General features: G+C 41.7%; 1 protein-coding gene across 14 annotated transcripts in view; it reads left to right on the forward strand.

Moving 5' to 3' along the window:
* Positions 1–26,031, forward strand: part of FOXP1 (forkhead box P1) — a 599,574-nt gene that overhangs the window by 429,706 nt on the left and 143,837 nt on the right. For 13 of the 14 annotated variants that reach the window (XM_082346185.1, XM_082346181.1, XM_082346180.1 and 10 more), the window contains one exon: positions 17,957–18,055. In XM_082346185.1, coding sequence (XP_082202311.1) covers positions 17,957–18,055 — 99 coding nt within the window. Of the gene's footprint in view, positions 1–309; positions 476–17,956; positions 18,056–26,031 lie in introns of those variants that run through there. The other variant, XM_082346184.1, reaches the window with a different exon arrangement.

Genomic DNA, 26,031 nt, shown 5'->3' on the forward strand with positions numbered 1-26,031 from the left:
ATTTGTCTGCGTGAATGAGCTGTGTTTGGCTAGGGCTGGGTCTAGCCCCGGCACACTTCTGATGCTGTGTCCTTGCTCGCAGACCTGGGGTGATTTAGATACAGTGTAGCCTGAATAGATTTCTTTAAGTGCTAAATGCAACTTTGAAAATTACCTCCAAGCTCCAACTGATCTCTCAACTTTGAAAGTGAAGAATTACTTGAGGAATTCTTGTGGTTTCTTTGTCATTTAGTGAGAGCCCAGGCAGCTACCGTGGAGGCAGGCGTCCCTTAAGTTGCCTACAAAGGGCAATGTTCCAGTGTGTTTTCTCCTCGAGTGTGCTTCAGTCGCACAGGACTTCCTGTTTATTCAAACATCTTTTTTACCATTCGGCAACCCCGCTTCACAGAAACAGCCAGAACCCATCTACAGCAAGAAGACGGAAATCCAAGGGCAGACAGTGCGAGCTTTCTCGATCAAACTCTTCATTTTCTCTGTAAGTGTCCAGAGGAAAAAAAAAAAAGAACATTTTCGCTGGGTTAAACTTTTAAAACTAAGGATCTGCTCCTGCACAGACATTCTCTGAAGGGCAAAATAAGATGATTCAACTTACTTACTGCTCTTTCTGGCGCCCCCCCCCCCCACTTCCATCAAAGACGTTTTTCTTTTTAGAGCTTTGAGAGGACCGGTTCGTTCTAACTCCTTGTTACTTCACTCTTGCTTTCAAATGTGTCTCCGGATAGTCTCAGCTAAGTCAGCAGCCGTGTGTCGTCAGGACCGGTTTAGGAGCTTGAACGGAGATTAGAACCTCGCTCTGCTTATTTGTGAGATTGTTTTGTGTCGCCTTCTTTTCCTTCCTGGTATCACCAGGAGTGAGAGGGTGCAGGGTTGGCGGCTTGGTAATCTGCATCTGCACGATTGTCCTCCATGTGTGCATCATGACCCCGTCATCGTTTGTGAATCGGTCTTGATAATATTTGTACCAATTTCATGCCAATAAAAGTCAGACTGCTGAAACAAGCACGGTCATTATCTCATTCATATTACTATTGTTTAAATGGAGTGGGCCGCAAAAAAAAGAAAGAGAAAGCCCGCCTCACTTTCCGAGATGGTTGTTAACTTTGATGTTGGAAGGGTCTTTTCAGAATGCTCATTGTGGATAATTAGGATGGCAGGGAAAGCCCTCGAACCTGGGCTGCTTGCTTCTCTCTATGCCGAAGAGTGACGTGGTTGCTCCTTGGGTCCTTTCTCTGGAAATGAGTTTTTCAACACATGGTTTGACTTTTTTTTTTAAAGGGTTCCACCTTTTCCTGTCCGCTGTGGACGTCCCTCTGGCCCCCCTCCCCTCTCCCCACACCCCTCCCCCAACCCTGACCCAACCACCTTCAGTATAATTGGTAAGCCAGGTGCTAATTTTTTTTTTTCTTCACTGTGTACTGGTCAGGGAATAGACAGGAAGTAGAAAATTAGCTCTTTTGATCTGAAGGGAATTGTTATTACCCTAAACCTTGTTTGTTAGTCCCCAGACTAAATATACTTCAATTTTAGCGTCTAAATCAGCCATCTATTAGAATACAGAAAGAAACAGGCTCTGTCCTTGTCCCCCACCTGTCATGGAAGAAGCATTTCAATAAATAAAATAGGTATGTGTATATACATGTGTATCTATCTTGCTAGGCTGGCTTTTTTCAGATTCAGAAGTTGTTCTACTTTGCAAGAAAAAAAAATTATGTTTGCGACTGCCTTGAGGACAATTTGTATAACAGTAGGAGTAATTGCAGGGAAAATGGAAAGAGTGACTGGAGGTATTTACTCAGATGTTAGTGTAGGTGTGGAGGCCAAAAACTCAGTGTGGGAACAGTGGGCCGATTTTCTTGGTATCGCAGTCTATTTGATGACCATCAAATTTCCCAGCTCGCTGGTTTTGTTTTTTCTGGATGGCATGTTTGATTATTTATCAGAAGGGGAAGGGAGTAGCTGAAGCAAATAAACATGTGACCAAGTTCTGTTTTGTTTTCCACTCAGAAAGCCATGCCCTTTAACAGACATACAGAAAAGAGTAAATGCATTGTTTTATGATAAAAGGAAATTACATGTGTCATTTTCTTTTTCAAGGCAACCAAGTTAACCCTTAAGACTCAGGAGCCTCTTGGCCTTCTGAGAATTCGCCAGGCTTTTACTGAGAATTCATCTACTGTGGTGGATGGTTTTATGGCACAGGATTTCCCAGGTTGAGTTGGTCAGTAGTTTGGCTTTTCTAGATGCGTTCCTTAGTTATGCCTGCCTCAGTAGCTCTACTTGTATGTTGTATGTGAGAGAGTGTGTGTGTCTTTTAAACAGTGACGCCATTGGATAAATCTGTAGCTCTTACAGTTTTGTTGAAGGCTATATTCTGACTTTACATCGAAACATAAAGAGCTCAGTTAAAGGGAAATATACCAGAGTTTCTGTGACTGGTGAGCAGCGTCATTTATTAGTGTCCAACTGTTTGCTCCTCTCTTAGAACGTGTCGGGCAGGTGGTGTCCTGCAAAGAGACGGCTTGTAGGTCTCCGAGACGCCCTCAGAAACATCTTCACGTCTTTATTCTTATGTCGTGTAAAAAATGACCTGCAGGGCTGTTGGTTATCTCAGGTCAAGTCCTCCAGAGGCCTAGGGAAAGGCTCAAATCTACATGAAGCGTAGATTTTTAAACAGGCAAACTAAAATTTAATTTTTTTGCTTTCGTTCTCTAGTGGGGTTTGCATCAGTGCATGGAGATTCTTTATACACAGCCAAGCACTGACCTATGCGTACATGCTCTCACGGGCACGTCTTTTAATAACTAAAGCACGATTTTGGTCAGGGGCTGCCTCATGTATGCACACCCTGAACAAATGATGGGCATGATCCTAGCACAGTGCCTGGCCCGGTCACATCCAGCCCTATAAATCACAGCTGAAAATCTGTTTCATTGCCTATACTGTCTTGGAATGTGGATAGGAAATATGCACACAGAGGGATTCCCTCTCCATTGACTATATAAGGGAACAATGCAGCCGACACTCAAACACAGCGCAGTCTCCATCAGGATTGCCCCGCATGCGTGTCCCTGGGAGGTGGCTTCGTCCTGGGGAGGACAACCATAGAAGCAGTAGCCTTTCCGCCGCCTCTTTTTGTCATCTTGGGTGACTCTCCAAAAGGCACTTGTGTTGGATCGTCACACTTTGTACCTATACACAGCCCTTCGTGCAAATCAAAGTGCCCGACTAATGCTAACTCGTCAGTACTTGGAACATGCTTGGGACATAGGTGGGCTGTGATGATGATCCCACTTTTGAGGTGGGAAAATGTCCTGTTGTTAAAATAGTTTATAATTTCCGGGTGTGTCTGTATTTCATGGTCAGGCACGAGCTGGAAGGGGTATGATCTAGATGCCATGAGAAGCGTTTTTCCTGTGACATACTCAGCCCTGACCACAGGCAGTCTCATGAGAAAGTATTTTACCATGAAGAAACTGGACTGGAAAATGCATCTAGTGCTTGGAGTTGATGGAGATGGAAGGGGGAAGCCGGTGAAGAGATCACGCTTACTTTTAATCTCTTCAGCGTGAAAAGTTAGGAGATTTTTTTTTTTTTTTTAAGATACAGCCTGGGCTAAAATTTTGATTTTTGTTTTGTTTCACTTTAACTCAATATGATGTTGGCAATTTAACTTCCACAAAAATCAAGTTAGTTGGTTCTTTGCAGAGACCCTGCTCATTGGCAGTGCAAAGTGAGAAGTTACTCGCGGTTGTGGGCTTTGGGGCAAAAGAATCGAAACATTCTGTTAACCCTCAGTGTTACCGTGTGATTCTTGAATTCTAGTGTGTCTTGCACTCCTTCCTATGGTTACTACTTACAGAGTAAAAATTAGTCACATGCCATTTGCAGTTTTAAGTCTTAGGTTAAAACCTTTTCCGGAAGTCTCTAGAATAGGGTGCGGGGTAGAATTTAGGTTATTTGGTTCCCAGCACTGTTTGTTGGTTGGAAGCTGAACGTAGAAATTAGGTTTGAAAAGTCTCCGTTCAAAATGGGTTTTTAATTTCAAAAAGGGATTTTCAAAAGCGTGTAATTAATGATTCCAGTTTTGCTTCAGAAAAGTAGTTCATGTAATCATGCCCCCAAATGTTGTCAGGGTGTCATGTGTAGATGAGGATATTACAGTTGACTTTTTATTTTCCTAATTCATTTATGTGTTTTTCATATCTTATAAAATGAGTAATCATTTTTTAAGTGCTTTTTTTTTTATTTGAAGTATAGTTGATTTACAATGTTGTGTTCGTTTCAGGTGTACAGCACAGTCCTTTTTCAAATTCATCTCCATTATAGGTTATTTCGAGATACTGACTACAGTTCCCTGTGCTATACAGTAGGTCCTTGTTGTTTATCTAATTTGTATATAGTAGTGTGTATCTGTTAATCCCAAACTCCGGATTTATCCCTCCCACCACTTCCCCTTTGGTAACCATAAGTTTGTTTTCTATGTCTGTGAGTCTGTTTCTGTTTTTGTAAATAAGTTAATTGGTATCATTTTTTAAAATTCCACATATAAGTGCTATCATATGATCTTTATCTTTATCTGACTTATTTCAGAAGCACTTATTCATTGTGAGGCCCTAGGCGATGCACATTGTATGTATTAATTATGATATAGGGACTGTTATTTTCTCCCATTCTTACTGATGAAGAAACGGAGGCAAGGAGAGGTTAAGTAACTTGTCCAAGGTCACACAGCTCGCAAGTGGTGGAGCTGGGGTTCAAATCCAGGCAGGATGACGGGTGGGCACTTCACCACCATGTATGCTGCTTCTGTAGAAGTACATTAATGTTTTATGAAGTAAGCCTCTCTTTCTTTGGAAATGTTATGCTTCTCCTAAGGTCAGTAATTCCCCCAGATTCCCCGGGAATCCCTATTTCTTCATGCCTGGAGACTCAAGTTCCACCTCATGCTACACTGCAGGGACCAGAAGCTCCAAAGATCGTTGTCACCCGATGAGCACAGCTCTGTGAACACTGTTGATGAACAGTTTTGTTTTTAACCTCCCTCTTAAGAAAATGTTTCTAATTCCTTGACCAGAGTGATCAAATCTTCAAAAAGTTCACTGCCAAGTACCTTTGAGTGTGGCTTGGATTAACTGAATATATTCTTCCAGACATTTCTAAATTCTTCTCTAAAGATCTGTCATGTCTAGCGAGTAGTTCTAGTTCCACGTGAATGCAGGAATTCCAAATCCATGGATTTGCGGGTTAGTGGCCATTTTGGGTTGTGTCATTCTTGAAGTACAAGGGCAGGGATTCTAAGCCAGACTCTGTGACCTTTGGCATATTCGGTAGACTTTCTGTTTATGTACAACAATGTAGAACCAAGCCAGATACGCGGTTGGCATTCAGTACATGTTGGCCATCGTTTCTTCGTCATGACCTGGCAGCTGTATCATCAGTACCTTCATCTCCCCCAGGCTTGTCCTTTGGCTTCCAGCCAGCCGTTCCCTCTGTATTATTGTACGAGTCAAGGCAAGGCATGGGTTAGGGTTTGGTGAGGGTCAGAAGGAGCCATATTTGCTCAAGTGCCTTTGCCAGCGGAAGGATACAGGCCTCTCAGTTGCACGTCATCCGTGTGACCATGGGTAAATCACATCAGCCCTCTTGTCCTCAGTTCGCTTTTCATACAATGAATATTGTCTGCCTTAGATCCCTCTGGGCTCAATAGAGGATGCTGTGGTTTTCTCAGTGTCTCTCTAAAGAGGATAGCCAATGGTTTGAGATCACTGGGGAAGAGGAATCTTTGTTTCCCACAAAATATATCTTCTTATGTATGGGGCAGTGTACTTAGTACTGGTTTCCATTAAATAAGTAGTTGTCATGTACAGGTACCGTGCTAAGGATTATGCATATCTCACATAATCTTTAGAATTTAACCTTTCTGTTCCTGTGTTTCCATGTATGTTAGCTGGGTATAATGATGCCTCAAACGATGGTGAAAATTTGATGAGATTGTGTGTCTCTACTGTGTAGTACTTGTCAGGCAATAAACACTCACAAAATTGCACCTTTTATTATTATCTTCCTCATCCCCAGTGGCCAGGAACCAGAACAGTTTTAAGAATACATTTAATTGAAAATGCAAATCAAAGCCACAGTGAGATGTCACTTCACACCTATTAAAATGGCTCTTATCAAAACGACAAGAGATAACAAGTGTTGGTGCGGATATGGAGAACAGGGAACCCTTGTGCACTGCTGGAGGGAATGTACATTGGTGCAGCCACTATGGAAAACAGTATGGAAGTTCCTCAGAAAATTAAAAATAGGACTGTCATATGATCCAACAATTCCACTTGGGGGTATATATCCAGAGGAAATGAAATCACTCTCTGGAAAAGATATCTGCACCCCCATGTTCATTGCAGCATTATGTACAGTAGCCAAGGTATGGAAAAAACCCAAAGTGTCCATCGATGGATGAATGAGTAAAGAAAATGTGATGTACATACACACACACACACACACACACACACACACACACACACACACACACACACAGGAATATTATTAACCCATAAAAAGAAGGAAATCCTGCCATTTTTAGCAACACGGGTACACCTTAAGAACATTCTGCTAAGTAAAATAAGTCAGACAGAGAAAGACAAATACCGTATGATCTCACTTGTATGTGGAATCTAACATGATCAAACTCATAAAAACAAAGAACAGATTGGTGGTTGCCAGAGGTGGGGAATTGGGGAAGTGGGTGAAGTTTGTCAAAAGGTACAAAGATAAGTAAGTTTTGGGGATGTCATGTACAGCATGGTGACTTAAGTTAATAACACCGTATCGTGTATTTGAAAGTTGCTAAGAGAGTAGATCTTAAAAGTTCTCCTCACAAGAAGAAAATTGAAACTGCGTGAGGTGATAGATGTTAGCTAAACTTGTTGCGGTGATCATTTATATATACATGTAATCATATATATATGTAATCGTTTATATATATATATATAATCATCATGCTGCACACTTAGAACTATTAGAGTGTTACATGTTAATTACATCTCAATAAAAGTGAGGGGGAAAAAGCATTCAGAGCAAAAAACTTTCATACAGTTACTTAACACCCCTTCCCCACCACCACTCAAACGAGAAGCAAGCAACTATAGTAGAATGTGAGAATCTACAGTGGATTGAAAAAACAGGGGCCAGAAATCCTGCTTGACCTGAAAGCCATGTCTGGTGGGTGGAAAGAGACAGGTCGAACTTAGACAAAGGTGGAGCAGAGAGACAGGTGCCCCGGTGTGTGAACTGTGGCTGGACTTCAGTTAAACTGTGAGAAGAAATCTGTGCTCTCTCAGCTCAGCCTCTCCATTGTTTGCTTTATGAAACGCTCTTCTTGCAAAGGTCCAACCTTGGCTCAGTTGAACCACGGAACAGGGGACTTGTCTCTACTGGGACTTGAAGAAAGGATCAAAATCAGGGAATGATGGTGACAGCATCAGTATCCCCAGAGAAGATGGATGAATCTGGATAGATAATTCTGAGGGAGATTCAGAGATAGCTGGGCTTGTTCATTTCTTCCTGTCTGCCTGCTTGGGGATTGGCGTCACAGCAGTGGAAACCCCGGATGTTACAGGGATTCACAGGCAGCGCTGGTCCCTTGGGCCCCAAGGGAAGGACTCTGCCGCTTGAAGGAACTGGATTGAGTTTTTAGGAAGAGGTAGAATTTATTAACTTTTAAAGATATCGTTTACTTTTTACTTTTTAACTTTATTGAGATAGGTTTTCATAAAGCAATGGTATCTATATTAAGGTGTACAACTTGACGTTTTCATGTATGTATACATTGTGAAAAGATCACCACAGTCAAACTAAATAACTTATCCATCACCTCTACATAGTGACCCTTTTGTGTGTATAGTGAGAAGATTGAAGCTGTATCCTCTTAAGAAAATTTCTAGCGTACAATAGCGTATTATTAAGTGTAGTCACCATGCTGTACATTAGATCCCCAGAGCTTATTCAACTCACACAGCAGAAGGTTTGTGCCCTTTGACCAATATCTCCCCATTTCCCCTCCCCCCAGCCCCTGGCAACCACCATCCTACTCTCTGCTTCTTTGAATTCAACTTTTTTAGATTCCGTGTGTGTAAGTCAGGTCATGCAGTATTTGTCTGGGAAGGGTAGTGTTTAAATGGAGAAGATACTTGGATGCCATGTAAATGTGGGCAGAGAACACGAAGAAGGGAATTACAGATGTGACTGTGACTCCAAGAGTCCTGGGAATAGGAAGATCTGGTTGAAAAAAAAAAAAGCAAGTCTTCGGTGTGGGAGAAAGGGACAGATGAGTTAGGAAGTGTGGTACCGTGACGAGGCCCTTCCCTTCATCCCGAAGGCATCGGGACGCACGTTCATTCATGCATTTTTGGCTCTGTAGGACTGCATGTCCATTTGCCAGAACTACCCTTGGCCATATTTGGTCTAATCACTGACCTTGGTAGAATGTGAGTATCACGTTTTCAGGAGACAACGTTTGTTTTTGTATTTCTGTCCTAACCACTCACTAGACTTGTGACCTTGGGCAAGTCACCAAACCTCACCATCTTAGTTTTTCCACTTTAAATTGATAATCATAAGCCCTTCCCCTGCTTCCCTTAGAAATGTTTGGGAACGAAGAATAAAATAAAAAGTATAAAGCAACTAACTGGCATAGTGCCTGGCACGTAGTAAGCAATTCAATACGTTGTTTTTATTTTAGTATTCTAAATGCGGGGAGTTATGACCCTCCACTTGCCCCTGTGTTTCTAGATGTGCCTCCTTTCTTAAGGTCTTATACAGGTATATTCTTCGCTGTTTGCAATAACTGCTTTGCAAGTGTAAATTACTGGAAAATATTTGGATTTTTTTCTATCTAGGCTAACTTTGGCCAAGAGTGAGTAGTTCCAAACTTTAGGTTATTAGTCATATTTGGGTCTTTCCCCTCCTCTTTCTTCTATTTCTTTCTTTTGTCTTTTATCTCAGCTGGACTTGGTTCTCACTCTTGCTTCTTTGCCCAAAATTCAGCTAAGGAAAGGAAGGTAATTTGTGAAGTGAAGCCTTCTAAGGGTTTATTTCCTGTTAGGGCATCTCGAGTATGTGTGGCTTATATTACAAGAAGAAAAATGGATACAGCATCATTTGCTTGAGCAGAAACTTAAGTTCAGTGTTACGAGTAGAATCATAGAAAATTCTTCTTTATTTTGAGCATGATTCCAGCCAGATTCTTTGGCAGCTTTCAAAGGCTCACTCCAAGGTATGAAAAGATAAGAATCTGGATTATTCATGAGAGTTACCGGGCTGCACCCTCATAAAAGGCAATTGCAGAAAACAGCAGGTTAATACAGTGAGTTAACAGATCCCTTGGATTCATTTAGTCTCGCATTTGACCCCCGCTGTTTTCTACCTAGGGAACTTGGAGAAGGACTGGGTCGGTTTATTTATTCACTTTTGGGTACAGTCTGGTCCTTCCTTAACTAGGGGAAATGGGTTTGCTGCAGCATCCTGCTTAACATTTTAGATACTGTCTAATAAAGTTGACTTCTGTTTTACTTCATTGCAGTGCTAATCTTGCCTCCAGTCATGGTACCCCAGGCTGTGGTCTTGTCAACTCTCATGAGCTAGACAGGCTCAGGCCTGGGCAGTGCTTGAATGGAATCCTTCCAAACATAACTCAGGTACCGGAGACCCGGTGGTGGTGATTCAGCGTCTGGCACTGGCTCCCGCCAGGAGCAGCCAACCGGGGCCTCAACAAGGTGCTTGGGGGGCCCTGTGTTAATAGGTGTTTGGAGTAGGAGCATGATGGTGGGGCTTTTCTTTCCTGCTCTTATAAGAGACTTCAAACAGACTTTCTGCCTGTTTGTAGCCATTACACTTACTTCAGCTGATTTTGCAAGAGGATCACAGATACCCTTTTCCTTTTGGCTTGTGAAAGTGCCTAACTTTGACCTTCTTCGGCAGGAGGCATCTTCTGGGCGCCTTACAAATAAAAAAGGTTATTCATAACTGCAAGTGAATATGGGGTTTGCGGACCCTTTTTCTGCTTCCCAGGTTTCCTTTGGGGGTGGGGCTTATAGCAAAATGCCTCCTCCTGTCTACAGCCTTCTGGTATTTCTGAGTCCAAGTCTCCTGTAGTAGGTGCATGAGATGGTGTTTGAACCCTGCAGCACTAATGCTGGTGAATTCATGGCATGGTGCAAGAACACAGTTGCATAACTCTGCTCTCCTTCATCCCAGCTCTTCTAAAAATAAAAAATAAAAAAAATCAAATGTTTAAAAAAGAAGAAGGAAATGGCATTTGCCATCTTTTCTCCTAAGAAAATATGCTCTAATGGATTGCCTACACACACACACACACACACACACACACACACACACACACACACACACACACACACACACTCACACACACTCACACACACTCCCAAGCTACCTGTACTCATGTCTTTGCATTATTTGTTAGATTTTAAAGCAAAGAATATATGACTATTAAATGTCATAGCAGTAAAAACCATCCTCTGTGTAGCTTAAGGAACATGAAATCTTGTCAGTAAAGATTTGGGAAACGTGGCATTGGAAGTCGATCTAGAGGATGGAGGTTCAAGCTGGTGTGGGACAGTACAGAAATTGCAGTGGTCCCGGTTGGGGAGGGGACGCTGGCTGGTGGCGTCATCTTTCTCCACCCGCACAGGTGGAGGTGACACTGCTCACGGCCCTGTCTTCTTCTTCAGTTAGGACAGTGGTGACGACAGGGGACTTTGACTTTTCCATTTCCTGTCCCTTTTGCTTTTAACTTGAACACGTAGTTTTGGAGAGTCGTAGGAGTGAGGTGGTCTCTGCTCCAGTTTTTCACCACGTCTCTCCAGCTGTTGTCTCATAAACTCACTTGCAGAGGCTGTGGAACATTTGGAGAAAGCCACGCGCTCTCTAAATATCGGCTGGAATGCCCTCAAAGTGTAGGACACTTTATAGAGCTGTCAGAACTCTTGAGGATGGGTGGTGCTCCGTAGAACCTTTCTTGTCTGGGTCACAGATTCAGATCCACTGTCCCAAATGATCTAAGGCATTGCTGTTGGCCCCGCCTACTTTTGGGGGGTGGAGTCAAGTGAATCGACTACCAATGAATGCTCAGAGTCTACACCCTTACTTGCAGTATCACAGATTAGACCAAACAGTGACTGGTGCAAAGAGACAATTAAAGGCTCTCTGATGATTTTTTGTTGGTTGTTGTTGCCCTCTGTGCATTAAAGTCCTGATAAAGTATGTTTTCGTTTGTTGTTTACTTATGTCACCAGTAACATGACTTGAGGGTCTGCTATAGTGCTATCTTTCATTGGGTATCTAATATTTACACAATCGTTAGAATTGGAATCTTTCCTTGGGCATCTAATATTTTCATATTCATAATCACTGAAATCCCTCTGTGAGATTAGCTCACTTTTCCATTCTCCTGTGATAACCAAGTGCTCTAGTTGTAAATTATATACATATACACATATATATGTATATGTGTGTGTGTGTGTGTGTGTGTGTGTGTATATATATATATATATTTTTTTTTTTTTTTTGCATTCTTGTTGGAGAACTCACTGCCTTGGAATGTTGTTGGTTCTGTGCAAGTGCTTCTAGTTCTGTCAGCCACCATCATTTCTTTTCTTAAAGTAACCCACAAACCTGCTTTTCATCCTGCACTGGAATACTTACCGTGTCCAAAGCAAGGGGGTGATGGAGTTTCCCTGCATACTTATTTCTGGGTCTTGCTCCAGAGCAACTGTCAGATTGGGTTCCATGAGGAGCATTCATGTTTAGATGGTAGCTAGTTGCTGGAGTTGAGCCAAGATAGCAAATTAGCGTAGGGGGAAAAGGTGCTCTGGAGGGACTTGAGGTGTCTGTAGAGGTTGAGAAATAGAGGAGAGAACATGTCTTCTTTCCTACTAAGCTTCCCATGTGGCTTTTTATTGCTGGCTTTTCCTTCCACCCTCATCTACGCAGTGACTGTTGATTAGCCTGTGAAATTATCTGAGAAACAGGTTTGATCTTGCGGGGTGCGGAGAGTCTAGGAAAAGAAACTAGAGGAAGGGTGACTGACTCAGAGCAGCCTTTGAAGCTGGAGATGGGACAGCTTCTCGGGGCAGACAGGAAGTCACCAGCCCTTCTCCACTGGCCAATAGGGCACGTTGAAAACCTCGCACTAGAATGAGATTCACTCTGAACTGCTATAAATGACCTGTGGGAAGAAGAAACATGCGTTCAGCGTTCGCAAGTAGTTTGAAATGGTTTCAGATAGAGGAGTACGTGGATGTATTTTGTGTTCCTGCCCCAGTTCCTTCTCAGAAAATCAAAAATGAGTTTGAGCCTTAAGAATAGCTAATTAGTAACATCCTTGCATCTTAGCTCCACTCTAAAATTATTCTGGCCAAATGATTGAAAGCTCTGTTTATGTAAAACTGTGTCCAGGGGAATCTTATGAGAATCTCAGAATACAGATAGCAGCCTAAGATAAGCTGGCAAACTTTTCTTGTAAAGGGCTAGATAGGAAATATTTTAGGCATTTCAGTCTCTGTCACAAGGACTTAACTCTGCTTTGTAGCCTAAAAGCAGCCGGGTGGTATGGAAGCAAATGAAGGTGACTGTGTTCCAATAAAACTTTATTTGTGGACACTGAAACTTACATTCCATGTGATTTTCATGTCACAGAATATTTTTTTGTTGTTCTCCCAACTGTTTAAATAAGTAACAACCATTCTTATCTCATGGGCTGGACAAAAACAGGTGATGGGCTGGATTTGGTCCCTGGGCTAAAGTTTGCTGACCCTTGACCTAAAATGCTGCAGTGCCTCATATTTTTTTGAAGACCTCCATGTATCAGTACTGATCTCAGGTCTCATCACCAAGTGTGTTACGTAAAAAAAATTGTCTGTTTTCTCCTACCGGGTTGCTTTATGTATGTGTGCATGTTTACTTAAACCATATTTTATGTAAACACATTGGTGTTTCTTAAAATATGGTAAACATGTTTTTTGAACATTGGCTACCTTGATCAACACGCTAAACATAGCATACCTCATAGGATGCCTCACCCCCCAAATACAAGCACCTGCCATGAACTTGAGATGTAAATAGCTCGAAAGTTACAAACATGCTGATGTAAAATATAATTTGTAAATAACAGATGGCACGTATTTACAAGGAATGGCAGGCACTGATGAGAATGAAGTCATCTGGAACCAGAAGAATGGAAGATGTGTCAAAACTGTCCAGGTCCCCAGTCACCATGAAACTAACTAGCGTGTTGCCAAACTAGCAACCCAGCACCAGTCCCCCTGACCTTCTGAGTGCCCAGCTCGGGCTGGGGTCCGTGACGTGCTGACCACAAGGAGACTTCAACCCCTTGGGCAGATCGGGGCATAGATAGCAGCCAAGGCAGAGAGGAAGGCAGTGTATGCCTTGGCTCCTCTTAGCTCACAGGGCCATTGATTTCATCTGTTGAAGGACAATACATGGGATTGTGTGCGACTGAGCCGTAAGTGCCTGGTTTTATCACTCGCCTTCACACTGACATCTTCGAACTGCATCTTTACTGTAACTCCAGCCTAGCAGTCAAGTACAGCACCACGTTATCCAGGGCCAGGCAATTGTCACATCTGTTCTAAAGGAAGTGTTGACTCAACCCAGCCCAGGAAACCACCACCAAGAGTAAAAGGTCTCCAGAGATTGGATGGAACCTTTTAAGTTATTTACACAAGCAGTTGGTCTGGAACTTGAGTCACAGTTGATCCTTGCTTCTTACAAGGGAAATTCTTTTATTTATTCATATTCTCCCTCCCTCTCTCCCTCTCCCTCCCTCTCCCTCCCTCTCTCTCCCCCTCTCTCCCCCTCTCCCTCTGTCTCTCTGTCTCTCTCTCTTTCACACACACACACACACACACACACACAAAATATCTACTTGAATCTTATTATTCTATAGCTGCTAAAGGATCTACTTGTATCTTCAAACAGGATATCTTAAGGGACCTTGCTCCAATCATGATTGAGAAACTGTTATAAAAATACGAGAAGTCCGTCCTCACTCCTTAGTCATGTTGGGACACATCTCTGAGGTTTAGGCAGTGGAATCTGAGATGAAAGACGTGAATCTGGTTTTTATGATTTTGATGCATGGAACAGGTAAAAATGGCTATCAAGTCAGCATGTATAGGAAACAAAGTGGATGTAGGTCCGTGGTGCAATTCCCAAAGGGGATCCCATCAGTCATTACAAATTTTTTTACTGAGCAGCAGTGAATATGACGATAAGCATCTTTGACTCACATGGTAGATACCTAGAGGGGTGGGATAGGGAGGGTGGGAGGGAGACACAAGAGGGCGGAGATACGGGGATATATGTATATGTATAGCTGATGCACTTTGTTATAAAGCAGAAACTAACACACCATTGTAAAGCAATTATACTCCAATAAAGGTGTTTTAAAAAAAAAAGGGATTTGTATTATAATGTCATATACATAGTCTGGTGCACTAAGGGTCTATTTCTCTTCTTTTTTGTGACGATTTAAAATCTAGATTACAGTGATTAAAATATCATGGAAATCAGAAAAGCAAATGCCCTTTAGTGATTGATTTCATAGCACTTTATAAGTTCTAATAAATTAGGTTTAAAATTCTGGCTGAGACCTTAGTTGATTTTTCGGAAGGTGGGGAAGCGTTAGTACTTTGCCCCGACTTTGTTCTCATACTCGTGATGAGGCCAGGGAATTATTATGGAATAATTCATAACAATTCATATCAAGATGAATAATTCTTTTTTAATATATTTTTTAAAAGATTTATTTATTTATTTGGCTGCGCCAGCTCTTAGTTGCGGCATGCCGAACTCTCAGTTGCAGCACGCAGGATCTATCTAGTTCCCTGACCAGGGATCGAACCCGCATCCCCTGCGTTGGGAGCGCGGAGTCTTATCCACTGCGCCATGAGGGAAGTCCCTCAAGATGAATATATTCTTTGCACTAGGGTTGTCTCTCCATCCCAAATATTTGAAGTTATTTTACCTGTTTGCATTCATTTTGAGGGTGAAATTTGGAGGCCAGTTTACACATCTTCATCATCTGTTCTCTCTTCAGTAGTTTGACTAAAATTTCCCTTGTGTTCATACAAGTTCCTAAACCTTTTCTGCCCTGTGCTTCTATCTTTAATTATCTTCTTTGGTGTGGCTTTGTCTGAAATGCTGTGAAAGGGCTGGATGTTACGCGATTATGTAATTTGATTTCCCCCATGTTGGGTCTGAAAAAGATGTTACACACATAAATGACTTTTTTTCCTTCAACCCAGCAGAAAAATTGCAAGGATTCCAGTAGCTAATTTTGAAATGTATAGAGCCAGCTCGGTAAACATTTGTTGCAAACTTAAATTTGAGTCCTATGCTTTCTTTTGCTGAAGTGCGTTTATGAGAACTTGCTCATATAAGAATAGGTTTGTGTGTATGTACATTTTTTTAAAGGACACTTATTAGTATGTCTTTTGCTTAAATGAGGAGCTCACTGTATAGATTCTCTGAGACTTGAGTACTTGAAAATTGAGTCCCTGTTCTCCAAGTATTTGGTGAAACGTGGTAAATTATTTCAACAAAGATTTGTGACTCTGCGGAGTTGCCGCTACTCTGATCTCCTTTGCTTGCTCTGTTTTGGTCTTGAATGCACCTAACTTTTCTCCTCTTCCCCACCGTATCTTTCTCCGCACGATCTTTTCATTGTCATCTACAGACCTTCTGTCTGCCTTTCCAACCAGTAGCCAGACCCTTCTTGGCTGATCAGTCTATGACTCTGGGAGCTCTGAAGGTAGCACTTAAAATATATAACAGTTCCCTTTCCTACATTAAAAAGCCATAAAACCTTCATGGAAAATAGCTAAGAGGACGTACACAGTAGGAGGAGAGGCTCTTGCTCCTGCAGGCACCTTGCAACGGGACTATTTTTCTTATATGATATAAATGAAATCTTCACTCTGCCCACTTTTACACCTACGCATGTACTGAGCGTCTCCAAGGAGACAAGGAAACCCGGAGTCCAGTGATGGTGGTGAATCCTCCTCGGAGACAGCAGGCTGGAGTCTCAGGCAACTCTCCCAGGCGTCTTGGCTTCCAGATGCCCCTCTCAGACAGCCTCTCTTCTCAAGGCTCTTGCAGGCAGGCTTTCTCGAACATGCCTCTCCCTTCCCAGATGAAATAGCCTGTCCGTTCCATCTGAAGGGCTGGTCGTGGTGAGTTCAGTAGACAGAAGGCTACTGAAGGGACAAGAAGGGTGGGTGCAGTAGGGAGGTGAGATAGGAGGGGTCCGTCTTTCCCAAGATCTTTTCTTTGTCACCCGTTTCTTTATCTGTGCGTATGTTTCATTTCCTCCCTCTGGACCTCTTAGGCACAAAGCCACCACGCAACGTTACATAGCGTCTTAAAAATATTCTTTGTGACAACGGTACAGTCATGAGCTCGGTTTAGTTAGATTGTCCTTTGAGGAGAAGTACTCCTCTTGCTGATTCAACATTTTTAGGCATCTTTTCATGAACAGTAGTCCCCTTGACCACTCTCATTGCCCTTCCTCTGAGTTTGCTGCACGGGAAACCCCGTACCATCTTGCCTTTCCCCACTGCACCGTGTCACTCTAACTTTTCCTAGAACTATAAACACTGTTTTCTTATGTAAATGACATCTGTTCCTCTTTGAGGAACACACTACCATCATTAGCCCATTTTTCACACTTTCTAAGATTATAGTGTCAGATCTTTTCGATACGTTGACCACGTCTCTGTGTGAATCTTCTTTCAGGTGCAAATAATGAGTTGTCATGTAGCAATGATTATTGATGTGATCCCCAGTAAATCTTGTTTTGTCTCTAAACTCCAGGCGCATCATTTAACGAGCCTTCTCAACATCTTGTCCATATGTACATTTTTGGTTCTCAGCTGAATTGATTCAAATAATGTAACTTCTCGTGTGATTTTCTAGCACAGTGCCTGCAAATTTCAGTTTTCTGTTGCCAATCCTGCTGTCCTCTTTGGAAAGGTGGGGCTAGCTGTTATTCCTATTAAGTCCTTTGTCACTGAATGACTGCATGAAAATTTATTGATGACATACTTTTTTATTTGAGCTTTCGAAAAAGATTGGTCAGTCATTGGTCAGCGTTCTGCCTTTGGAGGAGTCTCCTTTTCTCCTTTGGTTTTATCTCCAGTCGATAGCACCTCCCCAGTTTCTAGCTTTAAATAAAAACCAGCCCATGGTGTAAGCTCAGAAGGACCCATTTGTGTTTGACACAGTCAGTTTTATTCACAAGCGTGTAAGGTACCCTTTGAGTGGACTTAGAGGTCAGATTGGCCAAGATTTTTTCTTACGTAGTCCATCAAGGTCACCCTGATTTGATCTTCCTTCACAAATAACTTTACCCACAGTGTGGTCCACCACTTAGCTTTTCCTCTTTATTTGGACTCAAATGAGGTGAACGTGTTACTTTCAACTCGAGTTGCCTAGCTCCCACGAGAAGAATTGGAGGAGTATGAAGGTACCTTTGAAAAGAGCCCTTTATTGTCTCCGAAGTTTCTGGCTTTGCCCAGGTCCTTCCTGGCCTCTCTCTGCCCTCCTTCCTCAAAGTCCCAATCATTCATACTCTACATTTCATGTCACATTTATGGTAGGAATCAAGTGTCTGCTCAGATGGACTGCTACGCCCGAGGAACTGTGGATGGAATTGGCTAACTCTAAGAAAACGTAAACACATTCTGGAAAGTTTTCCAACTTAGACTGGTGGGAAGTTTGGTTTGCTGTTTCATTTGCCCGGAAATGGAAAAGTCAAGATCTCATCCTCATGTGTCCTTCCTAGAATACTTTTTTGTGAAGGAGGCCCTGAACCTGTGTAGTAACACAAACGTTTTCCTTCCATTTTTCCTTGCAGGCACTTCAAGTGGCAAGACAGCTTCTTCTCCAGCAGCAACAGCAGCAAGTTAGTGGATTAAAGTCTCCCAAGAGGAATGACAAACAACCAGCCCTTCAGGTAGCAAGTCTTTTTTTTTTTTCTTCTTCTTTTTTTTTCTTAAAGTTGATGATACACTTTGAGACAGCTGATAAGCCATTCAGAAGTGGATTGTGTTGAGAATTGCAAATCCTGTAAGGAAATCTTCTGCAAAAAACTTCATTTTTTTGTTTAACACTAGAACATGACATTTGGGGGGAAAATGTCTGTTCAACCAACATTTTTGTTGTTGGGAGTAAGCAAATCTAATGAGACCATTTAATTGGAGGCGGAGGAGCTGTTGGCATGGGTTGCTTATTAGGCAGTGCGGCTTACCAATGAGGAAAAGTCCATAGTGCTCACATATGTCACTCATTCTCTTGTGATCTGTCTGGAAATGGGACACACACACACAAATGTTACTTTAGTGCAGTGGTTTTCAGCCGGAGTGCTTTTACCCCTCAAAGGACATTGGGCAGTGTCTGGAGACATTTTCGGTTCTCACAACTTGGGGGGAATGGGTGCTACTGGCCTCTAGTAGAGGGAGACCGGGGAGGCTGCGAACATCCTACAGTGCACAGGAAAGTATCCCACAAGAGAGAATTATTCAACCCAAAATGTCAATACTGTCAAGAACGTATTGGGATTAAGGAAGATACTGTATTTTTTAATACACCTAGTAATGAATGTAATACCTACTCCATTATTCACTGGATGTTTTCCAAATATTTCTGAATCATTGATAAAGATTGGCAAGCATCTTTTATGTAAAGATACTCAAAAAGACCGTTTTGGCAGCTTCTCATTTCAGGCACATTGAGGGCAGGGATTAGCGGAGTGGAAGGAGTGAGTTCATAAAAATCTACTTTGAATCTTTGACTTGGAGTAGAAAATTGTCATAGACATTTTAAAGAAACTTGACATGGAGTAGCCCATGCTCCCGTCCAGGACAGGGAGGGCACTTGCAGGGCAGGTACCAGGTGGCTCAACTACTTACATAGCTAACAGTGGGCATCGCTCAAGATGGGAAGCAAAGATGAGTTTCCCACGCTGGGCATTCTGGAGAGGAATTTGTAAGTGGGAGCTGGTGGGTATAACTTGATGCCGATTAAGATGATCACAAGGTCAACCCAAATTCTAGCTTGGGTTGCCTCTTCTCAGATCAGAGAGAACCAGTATACCAGCACCCAAATTATCCTACAGAGATCAAACTGACCTTGGGCCACACATTCTGGTGCTTCTACGTCTGCTTGGAAATTGTCACCGTCTAGAGGAAGTTCAGCATGATAGCAGCACTTTACTGGCAGAGTTGAATGACAATGTGCATTGTTTACTAACACTTCCAAAAGCAGTTTATTTGGTCAGCCATCACCAACCCATATGCCTTTTCATGTGTGTGAATGCTGGGGACATTTTTAATGAGGTCCAGTGTCACTGAGGTCCCATGTCAGGTGCTATAAGCAGTGCTTTGTTGTGCAGATGTCTTAAGAACAGCTCTGGAGGATGAAATATGACTGTGTTGACCTTTCAGCTGTGAGCTTATTTGTCAGGATTCAAATAAGTTGAAAGGATCAAACTGAACAGTTTCCGTAGTCAGACTGGGAATTGTGCTTCAGAGGTCAGCAGCGGAGGCCACATTGCAGATTCCAGAACATAGCCAATTGTTGGTACATATTAAAGTACTGGGGCATCTCCTGCAGACAGAGACACAATTAAAATTCTAATTTATTAATGTATACAGGGAGCTAGCCCAGCCTGTCATTCAGTGATTCAAATGACTGTCCACTCTTTTTGCCTCCCCCTTGGAGCTCTCACAGCCTTAAAAATACTATGAGTCCTCTTGAATTGATCAGACCTCGAATGCGTTGGAAAAATAACAATATATTATTGGGGGGCAGAATCTCACATATCGTAGTGCTTTGGTTAGAGAGAATTTTCAAAAAGGACACACATACATGGTCTAATGAACTGCTCTTCAGTATTGAATATCATTTGTAATCTTTTCGACTAGACTTATTTTCTAGATGCTTCTTAAGAAACATAGGGCATTTTTAGGTAACTTCTTTTCCAAGGTGAGTGAAGTTCCTTTAGGGCTAAGTATATGAAGTCAAGTTTTAGGGGATTTCCTTTGGAGGGCTCTTCTTCTTCTTGCCCGTTATAAGGCTTTTAGCCCCCAGAAGAGTATGATACAGAGGGCTTTGTTTTTCTTGGCAAAGGACAGTGTCAAAACCAGCCTAATGCATTCTACTGAGCACTTCAGTCTGTATGAAAAGTGTGGGACGAGGGGGCCATCTTGGATGCTGGTTTTGCTAAAGAAGATGTTTTGAGTTCTTTCCTGCCCCCTCAGTGGGAGAGTTGACAAGCAAAGCATTTAGACCAGTTTTAAGAGTTGATTCCAGGGTTGGGGGGAGGGGAGAGTTGGTTGACCTGTGTGTGTGTTTGTGGGGTGTGTGTGTGTGTGTACGTACGTGCGTACACACATGCAAGTGCATCATAGACTGTTGTCTCTTCAGCTGCCTGGTAGGGTCATGCAAATTCACTAAGTTTTATTGGGTTGGCTGGCCTTCCACAAACAGAGAGGAAAAATTACTAACCTAGGCCACATGGCATATTACCTTGTTATAATAAAAATACTTAGGTAGACTTGGTGATTCATGGAAGGAATAACCTTCACATTTAAATATATCTTGTCGAGCCATGTCCTTGCTGGGGCATCTCAGGCAGAGCGGCTCTGACATGAAAGGGAAATCCTACAGCAGATCTTAACAGTGTTCCTCTCTGATCTCCTTACCCTTCCTTCTACACCGAGAGACCTATTTTAGCAAATTTCAGATCTTCCACATAGAGCAAGGCTTGACAGGGAAGAAGGATTTGATCTGCTGATAGCTTGAGGAAAAAAAAAAAAGAAACCCAAATCCCCAAATATACTGTGACTCATATTTTAAGCAAATCTCACACTTCCCTGCTTTATGTTTGGCAGTGCTCTCCAGTTTCACAGGCTGATGATACAAACAAAAGAAAATGGAAAGTTAGAGGAGGCTATAAGTGGTTACTCGACAGAGATCACAAAATGTAGTCAAACATCACCGATTTGGACTAATTTCAGCGAAATGAGAGTAAATAAGTGAGACATGACGCTCTTTATGTGTATCTTTCAGATACACATACTGAACTAAATCCGAACTGGTCGCGTTCTTGGGTGACATTGTAGTTTATGGTGAAGGCATGAATCGGGTACAGATATTGCTTCTGAAGTTCTTGAAAAATATTCTACTTAGTAACCTAAATAGCTCCTTATTTGGTCTATTAATTTGCTTTGCAATTTTTTTTATGAATGGTACAAGTGAAAATTGGAAATTGGCCCCATCATAAATTCAGCCTCAGAAGGCTCTGAATTAATTAAATGCAACTCAGTGAACGTTTCTAGAACAGCTACAACTTGCAGGGCATCAAGCTGCTGTTCAGAGATGTAAAAATGTCTAGGAGACAGACCCTACCTGCAGGATGCTTGAGCTGTGAAAGAATTAACCAGGTTTTGCCACAGAAAGAAAATTATATGTGAGTAAAAATAGTAGGCTTCCTTTTATAAATATTTATATACTTCTGAAGATTGCTAAAACAAGTGAAATAAATGCTTAACAGTGCAGGTGCGCCCATAACCTCGAAAATGTGTAACTTTCCTGGCTGAAGATTAATTTGTGAGCAATTTTATTGATCACATTTTGGAACTTTGACCACCGTTTCTGGGTAGTAATTCATTTGGGTTCTTTAAGCGTTTTAGTTGTTGGCACAAGGACATAAACTGGAAGGAAATCAAATGACACATTTTCTCCTAAGAAAGTAAAAGTACATGTGTATTCTGGCAGCATTCAAGTTAAGAAAGAAAGTAAACCTTGTGTGTTGCTTACCGAGGAGAGCTGACCACCATTTCAGGCCATGTATAAAGAATTTGAACTTGAAAGCAGTCATCTGATACTTTTCTCTCCTGTCCCGTCCCCTCCTTCCAAGTTTATCTCATGTGCAAGCCCCTCACACAGGGGGCCGTTTCACTGGAAGGAGGGCTGGTGGAATTCACTGGAAGGGTCTGCCTTTTCGTCCCGTTGGAAGCTCAGGATGGTAATGAGGACTCCTGCTTTAAGTGGAGGAAGTTAAAATGCAAGATTCAGCAGGTGTTTTTTTTAGCATTTTTATTTGCAGTTATATAAAACGTGCTTTAGGCAACATTTTGCTTGGCATTAATGCCACATATAATCTTAGTACCTCGTATCATTTCCACGTTATTCACTGAGGAATAAATTGGTAAGAGGAAACCTTTAAAGGAAACTACGATTTTATGTGGTAGATAGTGAAATGGAATGGTTTGGAAATACTGACCCTTAAAAGATATCCCTATGCACTGAATTAGTGAAGTGCATAATAGTTCAGGAGAGGGAGGCAGATTTTTTTTTTTAATGTTTGCAGTTAACATTGTCTAGAATTTGCATCCCTGGCATGAGATTGATATGAAGTTGTTGAAATTTTGGTACCTTTTAAGATTTCATTGTTATCACACAAGTTTGGAGAATCCCCAAACCCTAAAAAATAAGTCTGGATAAGCAACAATAAAATAGAAATGATGCTTTAAAATGGTTATTAAGTCTTTCCGATTATGCGCACCATTAAAAATATGATAGAAACAGGATCCCCTCCTAGAAAAATGCACATGCACACAGAATTTTGCGTCAAGGGTTTCATGAAGCTCAAGAAGTCCATCTGTTTGCCCAGGTTCGATACTGTTGCTGGAAAAAAAATTTTTTCCCAAAATAGTGTGTTTTGTCCTTGCCACCAGATTCCTCATGTGAGTTGTGATAAAATGAGTTCCCTCATTTTTGCTATTTCAACTTCAGCTGTATATAAGGTGATCCTGTGTCTGCCCAGGACAGCCTTAGTCTATGCCTGTTGACTGAGTGTATTTATTAATAACTCTCACTCTTAAAAGTATCCCAGTTTGGACATTTAATTATATGGTCACTTTGCTTACACGCATCTAAACATTAAAATGCAAATGTGATGCTACTATTTGAAGTGTAAGCATGTGTTTGTCACCACGTGCATATGTCCCTATCTGCAAAGATAGTTAAGGTTTATGGACCAGCCCCATGGCTACTCTGTGGTGTAGAACTATCATGAACCATTCCATGGATGAGGAAAAGTGAAACTTCCAAGAGGTTAAGTGACTTGCTACAGAGCACACAGGCAATGACAACGCCAGGCTGGCAAGCCAGGTGTTTTAAGACCACCAAAAACCAGTATGTTATCAGGAAGTTAATTATTGCTTCTCCTTCAATGTGTGTTTACTCAGCATCTACTGAGTGCCATGTTTTACATCAATAAGCAAATTATTGGATTTTTCATAGCATAAGCAAAAATAAAGCCCAACCAACAAAAACCAATTTCCACTGTAAATATCTGGATTTCAATTAAGAGGACTAAGATCTGCATAATTATCCTAATTGTCACCGTGTGTGTATGTGTTTGTGTGTGTGTGTGTGTGTGTGTGTGTGTGTGTGTGTGTGTGTGTGTATCACAGCAGTGAACAAGAGCAAAGAAAACATTATTTCTTATTCTCTAGCCTGAAATGCTCCTGTGAGCTTCCATGTGCTGGAACATGGAGATAGTATGTTATAATCATTGTTGGGGCTAGGAGGTTGGGAGGAACAGGAGAAAAAAAAACATACTTGACTGGTCAAAAATGTGTAAATTGCTGACAAAATGACACATGTAATTAAGAGTGCTCCTACCATTTTACCTTGTGGTTTACACCTCCAGTGTTGAAAAAGAGAGCAACTCCCACCTTGCTAATTACCATTATCACTGAAATGCTAGGGTTGGAGTCATTAGTTCCATGTGCATTTAATTAGAGGAAGGCTGAAATTGGATTTAACTTATTACTTTTTCATGGATCACTTTCTTGTCATCACTTCAAATTGGATTGCAGCCCCAGGTAACTAATTATGAGAGCCACAGGATCAAGAGTGAAAAAAAAAGGTAATTAGGAATAACACTGTCGGACCCTTGCTGGTCGTCCACTTGTGCTTCGGGAAAAGGGGGAAAAAAAAAAAAAACCCAGTCCAAGCTGTATTTGGTAGTATTACAGATTAGGGAGTTAGAGGTATGTATGGTTGCTGAGCATAATGGAAGTCTGCCACCACCCAGAGTGGTTTCTCTGATAGACAACTGAGTTGAAGATGTCAAGTCGACATGGTGCCACAATCAGATCCCTAATACCTTGATTAAACTTGTAAAAGCAACAGATTGCTTGTAGGTATGAGGCATCTCAACAACTGTGTAGTCTGAGGCCTCACATACGCGATTACAACAAAGCTGTCAAGATGCCTCAGAGCCAAAGTATGGAATATTTTAAGTACAGGGAGTTAGAATTTAATGAACGTATTAATGTTCCAGAAACATCATTCATATCTGACAGGAAGACACATCAGTCAGCACAACAGTAAGGTTTAGGGTTTATATATCAGGAATTTTTGTCAAAGTTTCCAGCCAACCATTTACTTTGCTTCTGGTTTGTTCCCCACCCCGCCCCAATGTTGTGGATAGGCTTGCTGACGTTCTGTTTCTCCTTCCGCCCCCGTCGAAAATACTTTAAAACAAATGATATTGTTTCCATGTGCAGAGCAGAATTCAGAACTGCAAGCAATCAATTTTATTGACATCGTCTGAAAAAAATGTTGATGACAGTTGGAGGATGTGAAAGGATTGGATTTTTAAAGTTGCCAGTGCTAAGTGTGGCAAAAAAAAAAAAAAAAGAAAGAAAGAAAAAGAAAAAAAAAGAAATGTAATCTCATTAAAAAAAAAAAAAAAAAAAGCTTGTGAGTTAGACTCTCCTAAGAAGGGCTTCTTCTTTGGTAGACGGTGATAGCATGATGAGAAGTCTTGCTATCAAGCCTGCTGATTGCCTTGACGGGGGAAAAAAGCTTCCCAGAGAAGTGAATCACCAAGCAAAGATGGCTAGAGTTTTCTTAAGTTGTTTAAAATTTGTTTTAATGTTCTGTTAATGTAAGCAAATAATCATGATTCAGTCTTGGGTGACTTTCAAACCTGGGTAAGTGAGACTTGCTCATTATTTTCCAAGGAGTCTAGGGAAGTGTAGACCGTGATGTGCCCACCCAACGGAGACCAGACCATGAATATTCCCGAAGTGAGAAAATACTCTTCCTGGAATTATGAGTCCTTTTCCTGTGTGAACCTTCTAAGCAAAATCTCAAGACCCAAAATAGTAATCATCAAGCCTAATGCAGAAAATTAAAGGTTTTTTTTGTGGAACATCTTAAGTTGATTTAGAATTTTTGTACACAATATTCGTCTGTGGTTGAAAGGGGCCATGCCGAGGTCAAGTGATGTAGTGTTTTCCATTTTTCCATATGAGCCTCACAGTGTGTGATAAAAGCAAACTCCTTTATTTTGTAAGTCTGCAGGAATTTCTGATGAAGTGCAGAGGTCACGTTCCCTGTCAATTTGAGTAGCCAGCATTTTTAAACTACTGTTTTTTTCTTCCTTTTTTGTGTGCCTTTTCTTCCCTCCCCCCACCTCACCAGAAACCATGGCACTTTTCTGACACATGCACAGTGAAGTCCTCCAATCTGAAACTCATTAGCACACAGCATTGGACCCTGTCCAGTGGTTAGAAAATTTCCTGAAGCCTAGAATAACAGCATTTGGTGCAAGCACCAAGGACCAGAAGTGACAATGGGGGTAGTCGAGCTCGCCTGGCGCCCTGCCCAGTCGGGAAAGCCAGCTGACCATGCAACCCAGTGAGACAGAGGTCGTGCACATGGGATGGGCTAGAAAAGTTTGGTCCTTAGAGAAGCATGCTTCTGAAATCACAGGGCAATATCTTTTTTCCCTACACTTATTATTTGAGTTGGGTTGGAGGTATTTATCAGCATTAGCTGCAGGAACATGAAAGCAAGCAATTAGAGAACTTGGATGAAAACCAATTGCTACAAAGTAATATTTTTTAC

Source organism: Balaenoptera borealis (assembly GCF_965194805.1).
Source record: "Balaenoptera borealis genome assembly, chromosome: 12".
NCBI lineage: Eukaryota > Metazoa > Chordata > Mammalia > Artiodactyla > Balaenopteridae > Balaenoptera > Balaenoptera borealis.